The sequence below is a fragment of the Schistocerca gregaria genome, chromosome 6 (genome assembly GCF_023897955.1).
Source record: "Schistocerca gregaria isolate iqSchGreg1 chromosome 6, iqSchGreg1.2, whole genome shotgun sequence".
NCBI lineage: Eukaryota > Metazoa > Arthropoda > Insecta > Orthoptera > Acrididae > Schistocerca > Schistocerca gregaria.
The window spans coordinates 290576771-290595933 of record NC_064925.1 but is presented as its reverse complement, the minus strand read 5'-3'; the positions used below and the strand labels follow the sequence as shown (position 1 = coordinate 290595933).

Below are 19163 nucleotides of genomic sequence, written 5' to 3'. Positions count from 1 at the left end.
CTGCAGTGAGTTACGAATTCTTTGACGCACTCCTGGATCATCTCGTAAATTTTGACAAGACTGTCCAGTTTGCTGCTCCAGTTCTCCAACTGTTCCAACGACAGTGCTGTAGGCTGCACTATTGAGATGACCCCAGGAGAAAAAACACGAGGACTGATGCCAGGTGACTTTGGAGGCCAAGGTACTCTGCTCCACCTGTCCATCTTGGATCACATTGGTACTTTAGATGCCTCATATCGGCAGAAAAATGTCGTTTGGTCCATTGTGCATCGACCACATTCTTCAACATTGTGCAAAGTAGGGTAGACTATGGGTGACATTTGACCCCACTTCGATGGGAGCTTAATTGAAAAGTTTTCATTTCAAATGCGTTTAAACTAACATTTTGTATTGAACATTTTGCACTGAAGTCAGTGGCGACACGTAGACACATTTGCAGTTATCCCGAAAACAGCTCGTTTGCGGACCAATGTTTAGTGGAATGTTTTTTATTTTGTTATCGTATACTTTCATAGGTGTCATTTTTAACTGTTAATTCTGGTTCATCATGTATATGGAAGAAACACAACAGTTTATTCTAATGTTTATAGATAAATAATTAATAAATATGGCGTGGCTCACAGTTCGATGCAAACACTTTTATCTGTCGGCAACTATCACCAGTATTCGAACCTAGATACACCATGTGAAAAGCGTGAACTTTACCGTTCGGCTACGGAGAAGGATTGTTATATTCATCACACGAGTAAAATAAGTAAAATGCCCAAGGAAATGCAACTAATGTCTGAAGGAAAAGGGGAGGGGGCTGGAAAGGGGTTGCTGCCAAATCGTATGTGGAAAAATTGTGTCCAACCAGCCCTGCTGCCAGTGATTTGCAGTGATCTGAAAGCTCTCCAACTTAACGCACTAGCTTTTATACATAAAGAAGTGTTTCTTGGCACTGTATCCACCTTTGTAGCTGAAGTTACTAATGCACGCCAGTGCGACTCTGAATGTAGCTGGCTCGAATCCTGTCAGTGGCAGAAATTTTCTCTCCAAGTGTTTGGCCAGCAAGGGAAGGAAACGTGTTGGCGTAAAGTTCCTGAGATACTAACTTTATGCCAGTGTCCTGGATTAAATTCCTAACCCTTTCTCAGTGTCTCATGGAGTGAAGCCTGTGCCGCTGTCGGATGGGGACATTGATCTCAGTGGCCTTCTTGCTGCTATTCGAGGGAATTATTCAGTAGTCTGGGACTGGGTTTTACTCTTTCCCTTCTCTGATCATCATATAACACAAACCTGATGCTACACTGTACACGCCGCAGTCACTACACTTGGACATACATTCAGGAGGACGACACTTCTAACAATGCTCTGGCAGGTATGGCACAAGTTGAGAGCAATATGTTCGATCGATGGGGCTGAGAAATGCTGTTCCAGCCACCATAGCCCTCAACTTAAGTTTTTGTGACTTCCAATTGATTCCTAAATTAAAGGAAGCACTTCATGGCATTTACCTCAGAACTGTTATTGAGATTCAGTGGGCAATAGATTGCTCCACTCGGTCTATCAACACAACTGGTACTGGTAACGGTATCCTACGACTTTCACATCGCTGCCAGCGATTTATACACAGTACTTGTCACTATTTTGAAAAACAGTAAAACTTTGAAATATGTATCTATTTTCTATAAGTTGTAAGAAAGTAGTTGCCAGTATTAAAGCTCTAAACCTCGTACAATCAAGGAGAGGGTGGAAGGGAGGATGACTGTACCCGTCTGCCTAATGGGCAGGAGTAAATACCAAGCATTTGGCCAATAGGGTGACAGTCCGCTGTGTTCCTCATCAATAGGAGACTAGCCCATTCGAGAACAGCCCACCAGTTTGTCATCCAATTGGAGAATGGACCTGTAGGGGCGGCGGGGGGGGGGGGGGGGGGAGGGGGGGGGGGTACATCTAGCAACCGGTCATGACTGTCTAGATTCTATGACCTCCAAGTTTCTGAAGGGCAACTTGTCTAGTCTTTATAATGAATATATGTCTGCTATGTGTTTTTCAACGACTGTTTGCATCATTCTGTGACCTTCAGACCAGACACCTGAAAACCATCTTGTCCAGATAGTGTTATAGCCACGTGTCTTGAAAATGTTATTCGGTGTCTTTCTACCATTGTTTAAAAAAAGCACAAGTTCCTTTGCAGTGGATACATTTTTATGTAAATATGAAGTATCTCTTTCATGTCGAGCAACGTTAAAAAGTTATAACATACCAGTAATTGTTTTAATAACAAATTGTCTTACATTATTTTGAATTTCATGTATTTTACACCTAGCATAGCACTGTTGATATCATGCATGTGTGCCAGTAGCATGTTTTTAACATAAGACCGCCACAAACATGTATAAAGAGAGACATGAATAGACTATGCAGCATTGAAGCTATCTTGCTTAATTTTTTTTAATTGATCGCCGTTTTTACGCTGGGGTATGGCCACTGTAATGTTATAGGCGCAGGTTCATACCACATTTCGTGGCGGTACCCATGTTAGATATGAGAATTGCAGTTGTACCATCATGGGTTGCCAACTTGTCTCATAAACTGTACTTACTGGGCAATAACAGCGATAAGGATAATAACTTATAGCACTAAGGAAAAGATATTAGAAAAAAAATCTGGAAAACATAAATTATCTTAAGCTAGACAAGAAGGGTATTAAATATACTGCACAACACAACCACAGGACCACTTCTGAAAATCCAGTTATTGTTTCCCGGTGTCATGTAGGAGTTTAAAATTTGGCTCAAAGATGCCTTCAATCGTTCTCTGTAATGGTGCAAAACTGTGGCACCCTGCGACGTCACCCCCAGGCTCGGAGACGCTTCAAACAGCAAAGTATCGACGCATGCGCGAAAAGGTCACAGCTCAGAAGTTCACGTGAGATGTATGATGGGTTAATGATCTCACATTGTCATCAAATTTCCCCTCACTTCCGCGCAGCGCTACCGTGGACGTGTCACAGATGCGAAGCCGTCGAGCCCCATCTTACCAAAAAAATCCCCCTTCTTTTGAAGCCTCCATAATGGAGGTCAGAACAGTGAAGCTCAGCATTGAAATCTACATCTACATCTACATTTATAGTCCGCAAGCCACCGAACGGTGTGTGGCGGAGGGCACTTTACGTGCCACTGTCATTACCTCCATTTCCTGTTGCAGTCGCTTATGGGTCGCGGGAAGAACGACAGCCGGAAAGCCTCCGTGAGCGCTCGAATCTCTAATTTTACATTCGTGATCTCCTCGGGAGGTATAAGTAGGGGGAAGCAATATATTCGATACCTCATCCAGAAACGCACCCTCTCGAAACCTGGACAGCAAGCAACACCACGATGCAGAGCGCCTCTCTTGCAGAGTCTGCCACTTGAGTTTGCTAAACATCTCCGAAACGCTATCACGCTTACCAAATAACCCTGTGACGAAACGCGCCGCTCTTCTTTCGATCTTCTGTATCTCCTCTGTCAACCCGACCTGGTACGGATCCCACACTGATGAGCAATACTCAAGTATAGGTCGAACGAGTGTTTTGCAAGTCACGTCCTTTGTTGATGGACTATATTTTCTAAGGACTCTCCCAATAAATCTCAACCTGGCACCCGCCTTACCAACAATTAATTTTATATGATCATTCCACTTCTAATCGTTCCGTACGCATACTCCCAGATATTTTACAGAAGTAACTGCTACCAGTGTTTGTTCTGCTATCATATAATCATACAATAAAGGATCCTTCTTTCTATGTATTCACAAACATTACGTTTGTCTGTGTTAAGGGTCAGTTGCCACTCCCTGCACCAAGTGCCTATCCGCTGCAGAATTTCCTGCATTTCGCTGCGATTTTCTATTGTTGCAATTGCTCTGTATACTACAGCATCATCCGCGAAAAGCCGCATGGAACTTCAGACATTATCTACTAGGTCACATATATATACACTCCTGGAAATTGAAATAAGAACACCGTGAATTCATTGCCCCAGGAAGGGGAAACTTTATTGACACATTCCTGGGGTCAGATACATCACATGATCACACTGACAGAACCACAGGCACATAGACACAGGCAACAGAGCATGCACAATGTCGGCACTAGTACAGTGTATATCCACCTTTCGCAGCAATGCAGGCTGCTATTCTCCCATGCAGACGATCGTAGAGATGCTGGATGTAGTCCTGTGGAACGGCTTGCCATGCCATTGCCACCTGGCGCCTCAGTTGGACCAGCGTTCGTGCTGGATGTGCAGACCGCGTGAGACGACGCTTCATCCAGTCCCAAACATGCTCAATAGGGGACAGATCCGGAGATATTGCTGGCCAGGGTAGTTGACTTACACCTTCTAGAGCACGTGGGTGGCACAGGATACATGCGAACGTGCATTGTCCTGTTGGAACAGCAAGTTCCCTTGCCGGTCTAGGAATGGTAGAACGATGGGTTCGATGAGAGTTTGGATGTACCGTGCACTATTCAGTGTCCCCTCGACGATCACCAGAGGTGTACGGCCAGTGTAGGAGATCGCTCCCCACACCATGATGTCGGGTGTTGGCCCTGTGTGCCTCGGTCGTATGCAGTCCTGATTGTGGCGCTCACCTGCACGGCGCCAAACACGCATACGACCATCATTGGCACCAAGGCAGAAGCGACTCTCATCGCTGAAGACGACACGTCTCCATTCGTCCCTCCATTCACGCCTGTCGCGACACCACTGGAGGCGGGCTGCACGATGTTGGGGCGTGAGCGGAAGACGGCCTAACGGTGTGCGGGACCGTAGCCCAGCTTCATGGAGACGGTTGCGAATGGTCCTCGCCGATACCCCAGGAGCAACAGTATCCCTAATTTGCTGGGAAGTGGCGGTGCGGTCCCCTACGGCACTGCGTAGGATCCTACGGTCTTGGCGTGCATCCGTGCGTCGCTGCGGTCCGGTCCCAGGTCGACGGGCACGTGCACCTTCCGCCGACCACTGGCGACAACATCGATGTACTGTGGAGACCTCACGCCAAACGTGTAGAGCAATTCGGCGGTACGTCCACCCGGCCTCCCGCATGCCCACTATACGCCCTCGCTCAAAGTCCGTCAACTGCACATACGGTTCACGTCCACGCTGTCGCGGCATGCTACCAGTGTTAAAGACTGCGATGGAGCTCCGTATGCCATGGCAAACTGGCTGACACTGAGGGCGGCGGTGCATAAATGCTGCGCAGCTAGCGCCATTCGACGGCCAACACCACGGTTCCTGGTGTGTCCGCTGTGCCGTGCGTGTGATCATTGCTTGTACAGCCCTCTCGCAGTGTCCGGAGCAAGTATGGTGGGTCTGACACACCGGTGTCAATGTGTTCTTTTTTCCATTTCCAGGAGTATATATATTGTGAAAAGCAGTGGTCCCATGACACTCCCCTGTGGCACGCCAGAGGTTACTTTAACGTCTGTAGACGTCTCTCCATTGAGAAAAACATGCTGTGATCTGTTTGCTAAAAACTCTTCAATACAGCCACACAGCTGGTTTGATATTCCGTAGGCTCTTACTTTGTTTATCAGGCGACAGTGCGTAACTGTATCGAACGCCTTCCGGAAGTCAAGGAAAATAGCATCTACCTGGGAGCCTGTATCTAATATTTTCTGGGTCTCATGAACAAATAAAGCGAGCTGGGTCTCACACTATCTCTGTTTCCTGAATACATGTTGATTCCTACAGAGTAGATTCTGGGTTTACAGAAATGACATGATACGCGAGCAAAAAACATGTTCTAAAATTCTACAACGGATCGATGTCAGAGATATAGGCCTATACTTTTGCGCATCTGCTCGACGACCCTTCTTGAAGACTGGGACTACCTGTGCTCTTTTCCAATAATTTGGAACCTTCCGTTCCTCTAGAGAACTGCGGTACAGGGCTGTGAGAAGGGGGACAAGTACTTTCGCGTATTCTGTGTAGAATCACGCGGTTTTCTTAAGAGTGACCGGGAGAAACATTCCTGACACACTGCCGCTCGGAATTGACACGAAAAGGCGTCACTTGGTGGCATAAATGGCGTCAGTAAAAACCCCTCATTGGAGGGAGGGGGGTGGTTGGTTCTCACACATTTCTGACAGACTGCCGCTCAGATTACGCACGAAGTGTCTCAGGGGGGTGGCAGAAAGGGCGTCAAAGGAACCACCCCTTCCGCACAAAAGGAACCACCCCTTCCGCACATTTCGCGGTCGAAAACGACAGTTCGCAGTGCGGTGAGTAACAGAACGACGTTCGTAACAACCTTTGACACTACTGACACCTGAGGGACGGTTCAACCTTCACTATTGACCTAGCGAGTGAGCTACCCCATTTGAAAATCATTGAACCCCTTTGGAGTGCAATGCAAGAGCAATTTTTGCTCTTGTGTACAGGCTGGAATCACTAGGGACCGTTCGAAACGATTCGAGGAAATTTGACTGTGACCCAAAATGACAAAGGGTGCTTTTTCAGCCTTCCTACTTCGCACCCTCCTGTGGCGCGATTACAGAAGGGCCACATGCGCGAATAAAACAGCAAAGGATCCCTCTAACACCCGCAGTGCCACCCACCCGCGTTTGTTGAGCACTTTAAAATGTACCTGTATACAGATGTTGTTGAGAGATAGAGTAAAATTTTGGATGAAATTACAATGAAATGAACACCCTTAGCTGCTTACGGGCGTTGACATACATCAACGGGGACAGATGAAAATGTGTGCCCAGACCGGGACTCGAACCCGGGATCTCCTGCTTACATGGCAGACGCTCTATCCATCTTTTTTTGTTCGTGGCGGACGTTCTATGACACTTGTTCTGGTTGTTCGTTGAGCTGTTGACTCAGTTTTTTTTATGACAGAGGAAAGCTAAATCCTCTGACCGAACACGCTGAGCTACAATGCCGGCTATCCAGCTGAGCCACCGAGGACACAGAGATTAGCGTGACTGCATGAATTTCTCTCTGGCACGCCTCCCGCGAAACCCACATTCTCATCGTATTGTCCCGCACTACATTCGTAGTGCCCCTGCCCATTATATTCATTACTCGCGGCGCGTTGCCGCTTCCCGTAGGAGTTCGGGCTCTGTTTGTGCATTCGCACTGAAGAAGAAGATGGTGAAGTGGCCGGTGAGCCTTAACTATATATTTATTAAGATGGTATCTGTTCTTTCGGACACATCCGAAAGAACAGATACCATCGGTGACCAAGCAGCTCATTAGAATGAAATTACAATGCAATGAACACCATTAGCTGCTTAAAGGAGTTGACATACGTCAATGGGCACAGATGAAAATGTGTTCCCCGACCAGGTCTCGAACCCGGGATCTCCTGTTTACATGGCAGTCGCTCTATCCATCTGAGCCACAAATTTTGGAAATTTGTGGTATAAGCTTATGGGACCAAACTGCTTAGTCTTCGGTCCTTAAGCTTACACACTACTTAATCTAACTTACGCTAAGGACAACACACTCACCCATGCCCGAGGGAGGACTCGAACCTCCGACGGGGAAGCCGCGCGAACCATGACAAGGCGCTTAAGACCACGCGGCTACGAATTGCGGCGAGAGGTAGAGATGGGCTGGGACGCCATGCAACTAAACATTGTGTATTTCCACATGCTTTATTACGGCAGTACAGCCCAGTGCAGGAAGTGACAGCTTGGTAGCGGCATCCTGTAGCCTCCTGCGTGTCATTGCCCTGCACTGCAGGCAGAGTGCAGCGTTGGACGTGCAGTGGCCTATGACGCAACTGCCTCCGTCAGCGGTGACTACAGCTCCAGGCGGCCTCAGCTAGCTGTGACTGCATGCACTGTGGCACGGCATGGGTCGCACACTCCGCACTGCCCAGGAGGCGGCAGCCGGTGACGTAATGGCTGTGACGCGCTGCCTTAGAGTCGACGGCTGGTGAGTGCTTCCCAGAGCCGTTGCCGGCCTGTTGTGGCGCCAGCTCCTGGTCCAGTCTCAGGGCGGACTGTCCTGACATAGAGTCTAACTGTGGTTCAGCACCAGCTTTTTAGACGGCGACCAACTGACACAGTCACATCTACATCCTTACTCCGCAAGCCACCTGACGGTGGGTGGCGGAGGGTACCTTGAGTACCTCTATCGGTTTTCCCTTCTATTCCAGTCTCGTATTGTTCGTGGAAAGAAGGATTGTCGGTATGCCTCTGTGTGGGCTCTAATCTCTCTGATTTTATCCTCATGGCTTCTTTGCGAGATATACATAGGAGGGAGCAATATGCTGCTTGACTCTTCGGTGAAGGTATGTTCTCGAAGCTTCAACAGAAGCCCGTACCGAGCTCCTGATCGTCTCTCCTGTAGAGTCTTCCACTGGAGTTTATCTATCATCTCCGTCACGCTTTCACGATTACTAAGTGATCCTGTAACGAAGCGCGCTGATCTCCGTCGGATCTTCTCTATCTCTTCTATCAACCCTATCTGGTACGGATCCCACACTGCGGAGCAGTATTCTAGCAGTGGGCGAACAAGCTTACTGTAACCTACTTCCTTTGTTTTCGGATTGCATTTCCTTAGGATTCTTCCAAGGAATCTCAGTCTGGCATCTGCTTTACCGACGATCAACTTTAAATGATCATGCCATTTTAAATCACGCCTAATGCCTACTCGCAGATAATTTATGGAATTAACTGCGTCCAGTTGCTGACCTGCTATATTTTAGCTAAATGATAAAGGATCTTTCTTTCTATGTATTCGCAGCGCATTACACTTGTGTACATTGAGATTCAATTGCCATTCCCTGAGCCATGCGTCAATTCGCTGCAGAGCCTCCTGCTTTTCAGTACAATTTTCCATTGTTACAATCTCTCGATATACCACAGAATCATCTGGAAAAAGCCTCAGTGAACTTCCGATGTCATCCACATGATCATTTATGTATATAGTGAATAGCAACGGTCCTACGACACTCCCCTGCGGCACACCTGAAATCACTCTTACTTCGGAAGACTTCTCTCCATTGAGAATGACATGCTGCTTTCTGTTATCTAGGAACTCTTCGATCCAATCACACAATTGCTCTGATAGTCCATATGCTCTTACTTCGTTCATTAAACGACTGTGGGGAACTGTATCGAACGCCTTGCGGAAGTCAAGAAGCACGACATCTACCTGGGAACCCGTGTCTATGGTCCTCTGAGTCTCGTGGACGAATAGCGCGAGCTGTGTTTCACACGATCGTCTTTTTCGAAACCCATGCTGATTCCTACAGAGTAGATTTCTAGTCTCCAGAAAAGTCATTATACTCGAACATAATACGTAATCCAAAATTCTACAACTGATCGACGTTGGAGATATAGGTCTATAGTTCTGCACATCTTTTCGACGTCCCTTCTTGAAAACGGAGATGACCTGTGCCTTTTTCCAATCCTTTGGAACGCTACGCTCTGCTAGAGACCTACGGTACACCGCCGCAAGAAGGGTGGGGGGTGGGGTGGGGGGGGGGGGGGGGCAAGTTCCTTTGCGTACTCTGTGTAAAATCGAACTGGTATCCCATCAGGTCCAGCGGCCTTTCCTCTTTTTGAGAGATTTTAATTGTTTCTCTATCGCTCTGTCGTCTATTTCGATACCTACCATTTTGTCATCTGTGCGAGAATCTAGAGAAGGAATTACAGTGCAGTCTTCCTCTGTGAAAGAGCTTTGGAAAAAGACGTTTAGTATTTCGGCCTTTAGTCTGTTAGTCTGTCATCCTCTGTTTCAGCACCATTTTGGTCACAGAGTATCTGGACATTTTGTTTTGATCCACCTACCGCTTTGACATAAGACCAAAATTTCCTAGGATTATCTGCCAAGTCAGTACACAGAACTCTACTCTCGAATTCATTGAACGCCTCTCGCATAGCCCTCCTCACACTACATTTCGCTTCGCGTAATTTTTGTCTGCAAGGCTTTGGCTATGTTTATGTTTGCTGTGAAGTTCCCTTTGCTTCCGCAGCAGTTTTCTAACTCGGTTGTTGTACCACGGTGGCATATTGTACGATGGTTTTGAACTTTGTCCACTGATCCTCAACACTATCTGTACTTGAGACAAAACTTTTGTGTTGAGCCGTCAGGTACTCTGAAATCTGCTTTTTGTCACTTTTGCTAAACAGAAAAATCTTCCTACCTTTTTTAATATTTCTCTTTATGGCTGAAATCATCGATGCGGGAACCGCTTAATGATCGCTGATTCCATGTTCTGCGTTAACTGTTTCAAATAGTTCGGGTCTTTTTGTCACCAGAAGGTCTTATATGTTATTGCCACGAGTCGGTTCTCTGTTTAACTGCTCAAGGTAGTTTTCAGTTAAAACAATTAAAAAAATTTCACTAGATTCTTTGTCCCTGCCACCCGTTATGAACGTTTGAGTCTTCCAGTCCGTATCCGGCAAATTAAAATCTCCACCCAGAACTGTAACATGGTTGGGAAATCTACTCGAAATATTTTCCAAATTATCCTTCAGGTGCTCAGCTCCAACAGCTGCTGAGCCAGGGGGCCTATAGAGACATCCAGTTACCATGTCTGAGCCTTCATTAACCGTGACCTTCACCCAAATTATTTCACATTTCGGATCTCCGTCAATTTCCTTCGATACTATTGCACTTCTTGTCGCTATAAACACGCTTCCCCCTTCACTGTCCAGCCTGTCTCTGCGGTACAGATTCCAATCTGAGTTCAGAATTTCATTACTGTTTACATCTGGTTTCAGCCAACTTTATGTCCCTAGTACTATGTGGGCATTGTGACCGTTTATTAACGAGAGCAGTTCTGGGATAGAGCTGCGATATTAACATATGTGACTTTAATATAAGTGGGTATTTATACGCTTTCGAGCTGCGCTTGTTTGGGCTTTACAGCATATATACGAGGGTCACTCCAAAAGAAATGGAGACTATTTTTGTAAAAACCCATATTTTATTCTACATGTTTGAAAGTTTTACAGTGTGGTATACATCCTTTAGGAACAATATTTTCATTTCTCCATGTAATTTCCATCCCTCTCAATTGCCTTATGCCATCTTGGAACCAGCGCTTGTATACCCGCGTGGTAAAAATCTGGACCAACCAGTTGGAGCCACTGTTTGGCAGAATGCACAAATGAGTCATTATCTTCAAACTTTGGTCTACGAAAAGAGTCTTTCAGTTTCCCAAAGAGATGAGAGTCACATGGAGCCAGGTCAGGACTGTAAGGCGGGTGTTTCCGTGTTGTCCATCCGAGTTTTGAGATCGCTCCCATGGGTTTTTGACTGACATGTGGCCGTGCATTGTCGTTCAACAGCAAAGCATCCTGCTTTTGCCGATGTTGTCAAACACGACTGAGTCGAGCTTTAAGTTTCTTCAGTGTCGTCACACATACATCAAAATTTATGGTGGTTCCACTTGGCATGATTTCCACAAGCAAGAGTCCTTCGGAATCTAAAAACACCGTAGCCACAAATTTTTCAGCAGAAGGTGTGGTTTTGAATTTTTTTTTTTCCTTGGACGAATTTGCATGATGCCACTCCATTGATTGCCTCTTCGTCTCTGGTGAAAAATGATGGAGCCATGTTTCATCACCTGTCACAATTCTTCCAACAAATTCATCTCCACCATTCTCGTACTGTTCCGAAAGTTCGCTGCATATAGTTTTTCTTGTGTCTTTGTGAGCCACTGTCAACATCCTGGGAACCCACCTGGCATAGACCTTTTTTAACGCCAACACTTTCAGTATTCTGCAAACACTTCCTTTTCCTATCCCAACGTAGCGTGACAATTTGTTCACTGTGATGCGTCTCGGGCATGGATGTGTGTGATGTCCTCAGGTTGGTTAGGTTTAATTAGTTCTAAGTTCTAGGCGACTGATGACGCATAGTGCTCAGAGCCATTTGAACCAGTTTTTTGAAAGGCTTATGGCATCGACCACTTAGGTATTGCTGTGCCAACTATTTCCACATCCTACCAGTCTGGCTCGCCTTGCAGCACTGCAATGACTGTTATATATTGTAAAGCGTCACACTTACGATGACACTGCTGCACTTCACTTCCAATGTAGTGCATCTATGACCAAATATGGTCAATACACTACAGAGAAAACCCATGATGGAGCCCTAGGCCCTTGGTGACGGGCAACCCCTTCACATTCTTCAAATCCCACATGTCTTCTAGAATTTGCAAGAGCAACAGCATGCCTGCATGCAGGAGCGTAGGATTTTCTACACAGATATTCTCTGTACTGGTACATTTTTAAAGGGCTCTGTGGTGTCACCGCCAGACACCACACTTGCTAGGTGGTAGCTTTTAAATCGGCCGCGGTCCGGTAGTATACGTCGGACCCGCTTGTCGCCACTATCAGTGATTGCAGACCGAGCGCCGCCACACGGCAGGTCTAGAGAGACTTCCTAGCACTCGCCCAGTTGTACAGCCGACTTTGCTAGCGATGGTTCACTGACTTCTACGCTCTCAATTGCCGAGACGATAGTTAGCATAGCCTTCAGCTACGTTATTTGCTACGACCTAGCAAGGCGCCAGTATCCGTACTATTGATATTGTGAATCATGTACCATAAAGAGCGACGTTCTCCATTAATGGATTAAAGTTAAGTATTCCACCAGCTACGTCCGTTTTTCTCAATTCTAATTTCATTGTCATGTTCCAGACCTCACGCCAGCCTGCGTGAGCTGAGACGCGTGCATTTCGGCCTCCTTTAGAAAAACACGGTTGGCTCTCCTGCCAACCACAACAGGCTCAACAAACGTGAACAGATGGCAACGAGAGCGTAGTCAAAATGGGGGACTTGGAGGGACTCTTTGCTGTTTTAGTCACGTAGGTGTCTATGTTACACCTCTTCATGATCACGCCTCAGGAATGCTCGAAACAGGAGGGCTGAAAAAGTATAATCACATTTTCCGGACTTGCATCGCGCTCAAATGTCGCCGAATGGTACTGAACGGTCCCTTGTGGTTCCACACTGGAGACCGGAGCAAACATTTTGGTCGCGTCGCTCTTCATAGGGTGTGATCAGGTTCAGTAGTGTTTCAGGCCCACGATGTCTCTAGAGAAGGGTTAAATCGACTGCGGGGTGTCGGCAGTGTCAAAGATTGTCAAGAACGTCATTGGGTTGTTCATCGCACTGTGAACTGTCGTTTTCCATAGAGAAATATGTGGGAATCAACGCCCCAAGGAATGGCGTGGTCTCGTTGAAATCCTTTATGCCACCCACTGAGGTCTTTTTGTTTCGATTCTGAGCAGCGGTGTGCCAGAAATGTTTTCCTCGGCCACCAGTAAGAACACCGCTTAATTACTGCACTGGACGTCGCTGTCCTGACCATTGCAGGGGCTTCAGAAGAAGGAGTGAAATGTTGGTTAGAGAGGGTGCGATGACGTTCCGTTGTGAAATAGGTCCACGATTGCGTTGGATAGAACTGTGGTGAAATTTAGTGCCACTGTGACATTAGTAATCCATGTTACACCTAAGGCGAACTTCTCAGCTCTTGCTTTTTTTTTCGCATGTGTCGACACCTTGCTGTCTGAAACAGCGCTGACACCAAGCCCACGCTTTTGCACAATAACAGAGAAAAGCTGTAGGCGCCTTAGAGCTCAATTTCAGACTTCTACGTCGAGTGAGGGGCAGTTACAAGGTTTCGAAAAAGGGGTCCTTCAATTGTGTTATGCAGTGTATTAACGACAAAGGTAAGGATAGTCCTCATTGGCTAATAAGGCATAGCAATAAAGAAAAGGGAACTGGATGCCTCAGCCAATAGGAGAGCAGTCTGCCATTTATACGCTACCCAGTTGGCTGATGGGGTTGGGGGACGGGGTCACTTGAAGTCTCATTGTCATATTCAAAGTCTAGCAAGAATAATTTATAAAATAGACGGTGAGGCAGTTCTGTTATGCCAGTACTGACACTAAGATGCCCAGAATGCAGATATGTAGTTACCCATAGTTTTCAGTAGTTATGGACATTACAGTACATTATCAGGATAACAATTTTAAGAAAATTCTGGAGGTAATATATTGTTTTGCAAATGTAAAATGTGCTTGAAGGTAATTCCAGTTTAATTTCAGGGAAATTATATGCAGATTTATGATGAATTTATTTGGAATAGGTTCCTTATCTCAGTTTATGAATAGTGGTTCGTGAGTCACTATGATGACACTTACACTGATGAGCAAAAACATTATGACCTCTACCCACTACGAGATTGAATCCCGCCATTTGGTGACTTTGACAAAGCAGAGATTTTTATGGCCCCACTCATGGGAACGAACATCTCAAAATGGCCAAGCTGATCGGCTGTTTGTATGCTTCTGTCGTGAGCGTCTATGGAAAGTGGTTGAAGAATTGTGAAATTACGAGACTGCGTCAAGGCATTGGGCATCCATGTCTCATCACGGGGGTTGGAGACTTGGTTGCTCTGTTTAGCACGATAGGTGGCGATCTGTGGCAGACCTGATGACAGATTACAATGCTGGAGGACGTACAGATGTTGTGGGGCACAACGTTCAGTGCAGATTATTGAACATGGGGCCGCACAGCAGAGCACCGCTACGGGTTCCCATGTTGATCCAACTAAATCGTCAATTACCATTGCACTGGGCACCAGATCATAGAGATTGGGCCATAAATCAATCAAAGCGTACTGGATGGTTGGATGAAACACGTTTTTTGTTACACCAGGTCGCTGGTCTTGTCCAGTCAAGCCATCATCTAGATAAACAACTGCTCAAAACTTGCAACGTGCTACAGACGCAGGCTGGTGGGGCAGTATTACGTAATGAAGGACATGGAGCTGGGTTTTCACGCGGCCCATGGTAGCAATGGAAAGTACCGTGACTTCACTGAACTATGTTAGGGACCAGCAGCATCCCTTCATGTTTGAAGTCTCTCCCAACGGCGATGGCCTCTTCCGAGAGGATAATTGTATGAGTCACAAGACCAGAATGGTTTTACAGTGTTTTGTGGAGCTTGAGCTTGACAGAGGACTCACGTTGATGTCTTGGCCACCAAAATCGCCTGACCTGAACCTAGTGGGGCTCGTCCGGGACGCTATCTGGTACCACCTTCCTACCCACAATCCTGTGATTGTAATTTACGGTAATTGTAACATATGCTTGGACTTCTGGCACCACATACATCCCGAAATCTACCAAGCACATGTCGGATCCGTGCCATGCAGAATCGGTACTGTGTTACATTCCGAATGTTGAACAATATGATCTTAAGCAGATGGTCATATATATTGTCTCAACAGTGGACACCACTTGAAGTTAAGTAAAAACTAATAATATCTTCTGTATTTTTACGTCTCTTACAGGGCGGATTAACTGCGGCGAAGTTGACAGAATATTCAAAAGACTGTGACGTATTAAACGATGTATTAAGAAGTCAAGAATTGGAAATGGAGGCTCTGCGGAAAGAAATGAGAATGTTCTCTTTCAAATCTGAGCCGCTGCCGCCCATTTCACCTTCGCCTATTACCGCAAGTCCTGTTCAGACAATTGCTGACATTACTCAAAAACCAAATAGTAATTTAAATGATGAAGTCAATCAGTGAAACTTTTTCTTGTGTCTATCATAGTTCCCGATGTAAATGTGAATAGCTTAATTCTGTTTTACGTAATTAAACCTAGTGTGTGCCATTCGAAAATATAATTAACGTATTAAAGACAATGCTATTACGTTTTAGTTGAAGTTGTTCTGGCTACTTTTTTTTAATAGGCGCTGGTAATTAGACTTGTTTTTTACGTAGATTTTTCTACATGTAACACATGTCTGTTATTCCTAATGGATATGTATTTATTTTTGTTGCTTTGAACAAAGTTTAAATAAAGCTTGTGTTTTTACTGTATGGACAGTGAGTGATATTTAATGAAAGAATGATAGTTTCCCTAAATGAAAGCAAATTCAAGCAACCGCAGTAAGTCGTGGAAATATGTAAAAGTTGTCAGTAAATCTGAGCATTGTGCTATGATATAGCAGTACCAAAGACACAATCTGGATTCAAGAGGGCCTGTTCACTAAATACTCCGTCATTTCACAAACCACGTACTACATTTGTTAATTTGGGTTTGTGCGAATGTTGGGATAGTTCCTTTGAAAAGGACATAGCTAGTTTGGTTTCCTATTCTTATTCTATCTCGACAACTGTACATAATGCCTTAATTTTCCTTACTTCCTCTTCTGTTTCATCGAGTTGCAGGGTACCGCTGATAAAAATTTGAAATTCTTGTTTCTTCTGTGAATACATTGCCAGACCAAAAAACACAAGTGAAGCACGCAGAATGGGAGGAAGAAACAAAATGAAAACTTTACAGTTTGAGAGGATCTGTGGGTTATTTCAGTGATTACAAATTTACAAATAACTTGGAACTGTTAATGTACTTACCATATGACGTTGCGACCCCTCTGACCTGGATACATGCAGTTATTCGGTCGGGAAGAATGACATAAAGATGATGCATCCTCTCCTGAAGCTAGCTGGGCCACAGCTGTTGAACTAGTCCATGATGCCCTGGATAATGGCTCTGGGACTGTGTTGACGTCCGAGCTGATCTCACAGAAGTTCTATAGAGGACAGATCTGGATTTCGTTTGGCCATGGTAATGGCTCTCCGTCACACAGAATGTTCATAGGCACACGTGTCATAAAACAACAAGCACTGTCCTGTTTGAAAAATGCCACCATGATATTGCCCTGAGAGGTAACACACGAGCATGAAAGATACCTACAGTATATGTACCACTGTGCTGCCAGAGTTCTCACAGTCGCTACCACCCACGTCGTGAAGCCACGGCAGATGGCTCCCCACACCACGATAACACCATTTTGACTCTCCGGAACATGGGAAGAATTGGCCCTCTGCCCAGGTCACCACCATACTCGCTGACAGTGGTCATCCAGGGTAGTACAGAACAGTGATTCATCGCTGAGCACAGTGCGATGACATTCATCAGCAGTCCATGTTTTCCAGTGACAGCATCACTCAAAACGCAGCCGTTGGTGTTGTAGTGTAATAACAATACGCCTGGGGTGGCAACAGATGTTGCTAGCCTCTGACGAATCTTGCAGTATGATACAGAATGTTGAAGAGAGTCCATTAGTTGTTCTCTGACAGCTGGCACAGAAGTGAAGGGGTTACACTGCGCTTATTGGTAATCCAACGTGGTCGACTGGAACCTTAACGACGAGTATGCCGGTCCTGAAGTTCCCATGCCGTCCAATATTGGGTCACCGTCACATCTCAGCATCCCACAAATATGGATATTACACGGTTCTGCCAGTCAACCAAATGGAGACTCACAATGCGGTCCCCTTCAATCTCTATCATGTGCTGATAACGCTGTCTCACTCAAGTACACAGTATCTCCGTGTCCTGCACAGTAATTCCTCAACGGTTGACCCTGTAAACAACTCATCTACACTCATGCTCATAAATTAAGGATAATGTTGATACATGGCGAAACAACGCTCTGGTAGGTTGTTTGCGGGGTATGACCATGCGGTGCATTTGACCTGCGGTCGTCTCACGGTGGCGCTGGCAGCAGTCCACATAAGCAGAGGTGTGTTGGTGCATGTCAGAGTACGGTGCTGCGAGTAAGTGTGAAGACGTTTTCAGACGTGCTAATGGTGTCTGTGTGTTGCAAATGACTCAAAGAACAGATATTGATGACGTTATAAGGGGTAGAATACTAGGGCGATTGCAAGCTGGTCAAACACAGCGGGTCATAGCACAGGCCTAGCGTGTGCCACAAAGTGTGGTTTCAAGATTATGGCAACGTTTCCAAGTGTCTAGGCGCTACAGTACGGGACGTCCACAGTGTACAGCACCACGAGAAGACCGATATCTCACCATCAGTGCCCGCAGACGGCCACAGAATACTGCAGCTTACCTTGCTCTGGACCTTACCGCATCCAATGGAACAGTTGTCTCCAGACACACAGTCTACAGAAGACTGAGAAGACATGGTATAACGCCCGAAGGCTTGCAAGGTTCATTCCACTGACCCCTGGTCACAGGACAGCCTGTCAAGCCTGGTGTCAAGAACATAGTACATGGTCATTGGAACAGTGGTCCCAGGTTATGTTCACGGACGAGACCAGGTATAGTCTGAACAGTGATTCTCGCCGGGTTTTCATCTGGCATGAACCAGGAACCAGGTTCCAACCCCTTAATGTCCTTGAAAGAGGCCTGTATGGAGGTCGTTGTTTGATGGTGTCGGGTGGGATTATGATTGGTGCACGTACACCCATGCATGTCTTTGACAGAGGAACTTTAACACGTCAGATGTATCGGGACGTCATTTTGCACCAGTCTGTCCGCCTTTTCAGGGGTGCAGTGGGTCCCACCTTCCTTCTGATGGATGATAGCGCACGGCCCCACCGAGCTGTCATCGTGGAGCAGTACCTTGAAACAGAAGACATCGGGCGAATGGAGTGGCCTCCCTGTTCTCCAGACCTAAACCCCATCGAGCACGTCTGGAATGCTCTCGGTCGACGTACCGGTGCACGTCTTTAAACCCATAGGACAGTTCAGGAGCTTCGACAGGCAATGGTGCAAGAATGGGAGGCTATGCCCCAGCAGCTGCTCGACCAGCTGATCCAGAGTATGCCAACCCGTCGTGCGGCCTGTGTACATTAGTTTCGAGACGGTTTTCTCAACTTATCACCAATACCGTGGACTTACAGATCTGTGTCGTGTGGGTTCCCTAAGTGCCTATGCTATTAGGGCAAGTTTTGTGTAGTGCCACGTTGTGTGGCACCACATTCTGCAATTATCCTTAATCTATGGGCATGAGTGTATATCCTATCAGTCCTGGTAGCAACACAACCAGCACTAATACACTCCAGTGGCTGTTCTACCTCTCACAGAAAATTCCAACTCTACCATTTACACACCCGCCAATCATCTGGGCCTACACAAGGTTACATTGCCATCCGACCACATTTTCTCGTTGCTTTACTTTTTTATGAGGCATTGTAAAATTGAGAGACGTTTCACTGTAACGTTTGTAACACTTTCAGTACGATTAAGCCTCGACAAAAAAAGACATTGTTGATCGATTGCATAGTCACTGTCATGAGATTTGAATGAAATGCAGCGAAACCACTGTTTTTGTGGATCAGTTTTCATCTGAGTCATGCTGAAATTCTCATAGTTTGTTCTCCACAACATGAAGCA

The 19163-nt window shown here is 46.0% G+C and overlaps 1 protein-coding gene across 1 annotated transcript in view; it reads left to right on the top strand.

Moving 5' to 3' along the window:
- LOC126278856 (cilia- and flagella-associated protein 44-like) overlaps positions 1 to 15539 on the top strand; it is a 577958-nt gene extending 562419 nt beyond the window's left edge. The window contains exon 27 of the mRNA XM_049979132.1: positions 15300 to 15539. Within this exon, the coding sequence (XP_049835089.1) occupies positions 15300 to 15539 (240 nt within the window). The remainder of the gene's footprint in view (positions 1 to 15299) is intronic.
- Positions 15540 to 19163: the final 3624 nt, after the last annotated feature.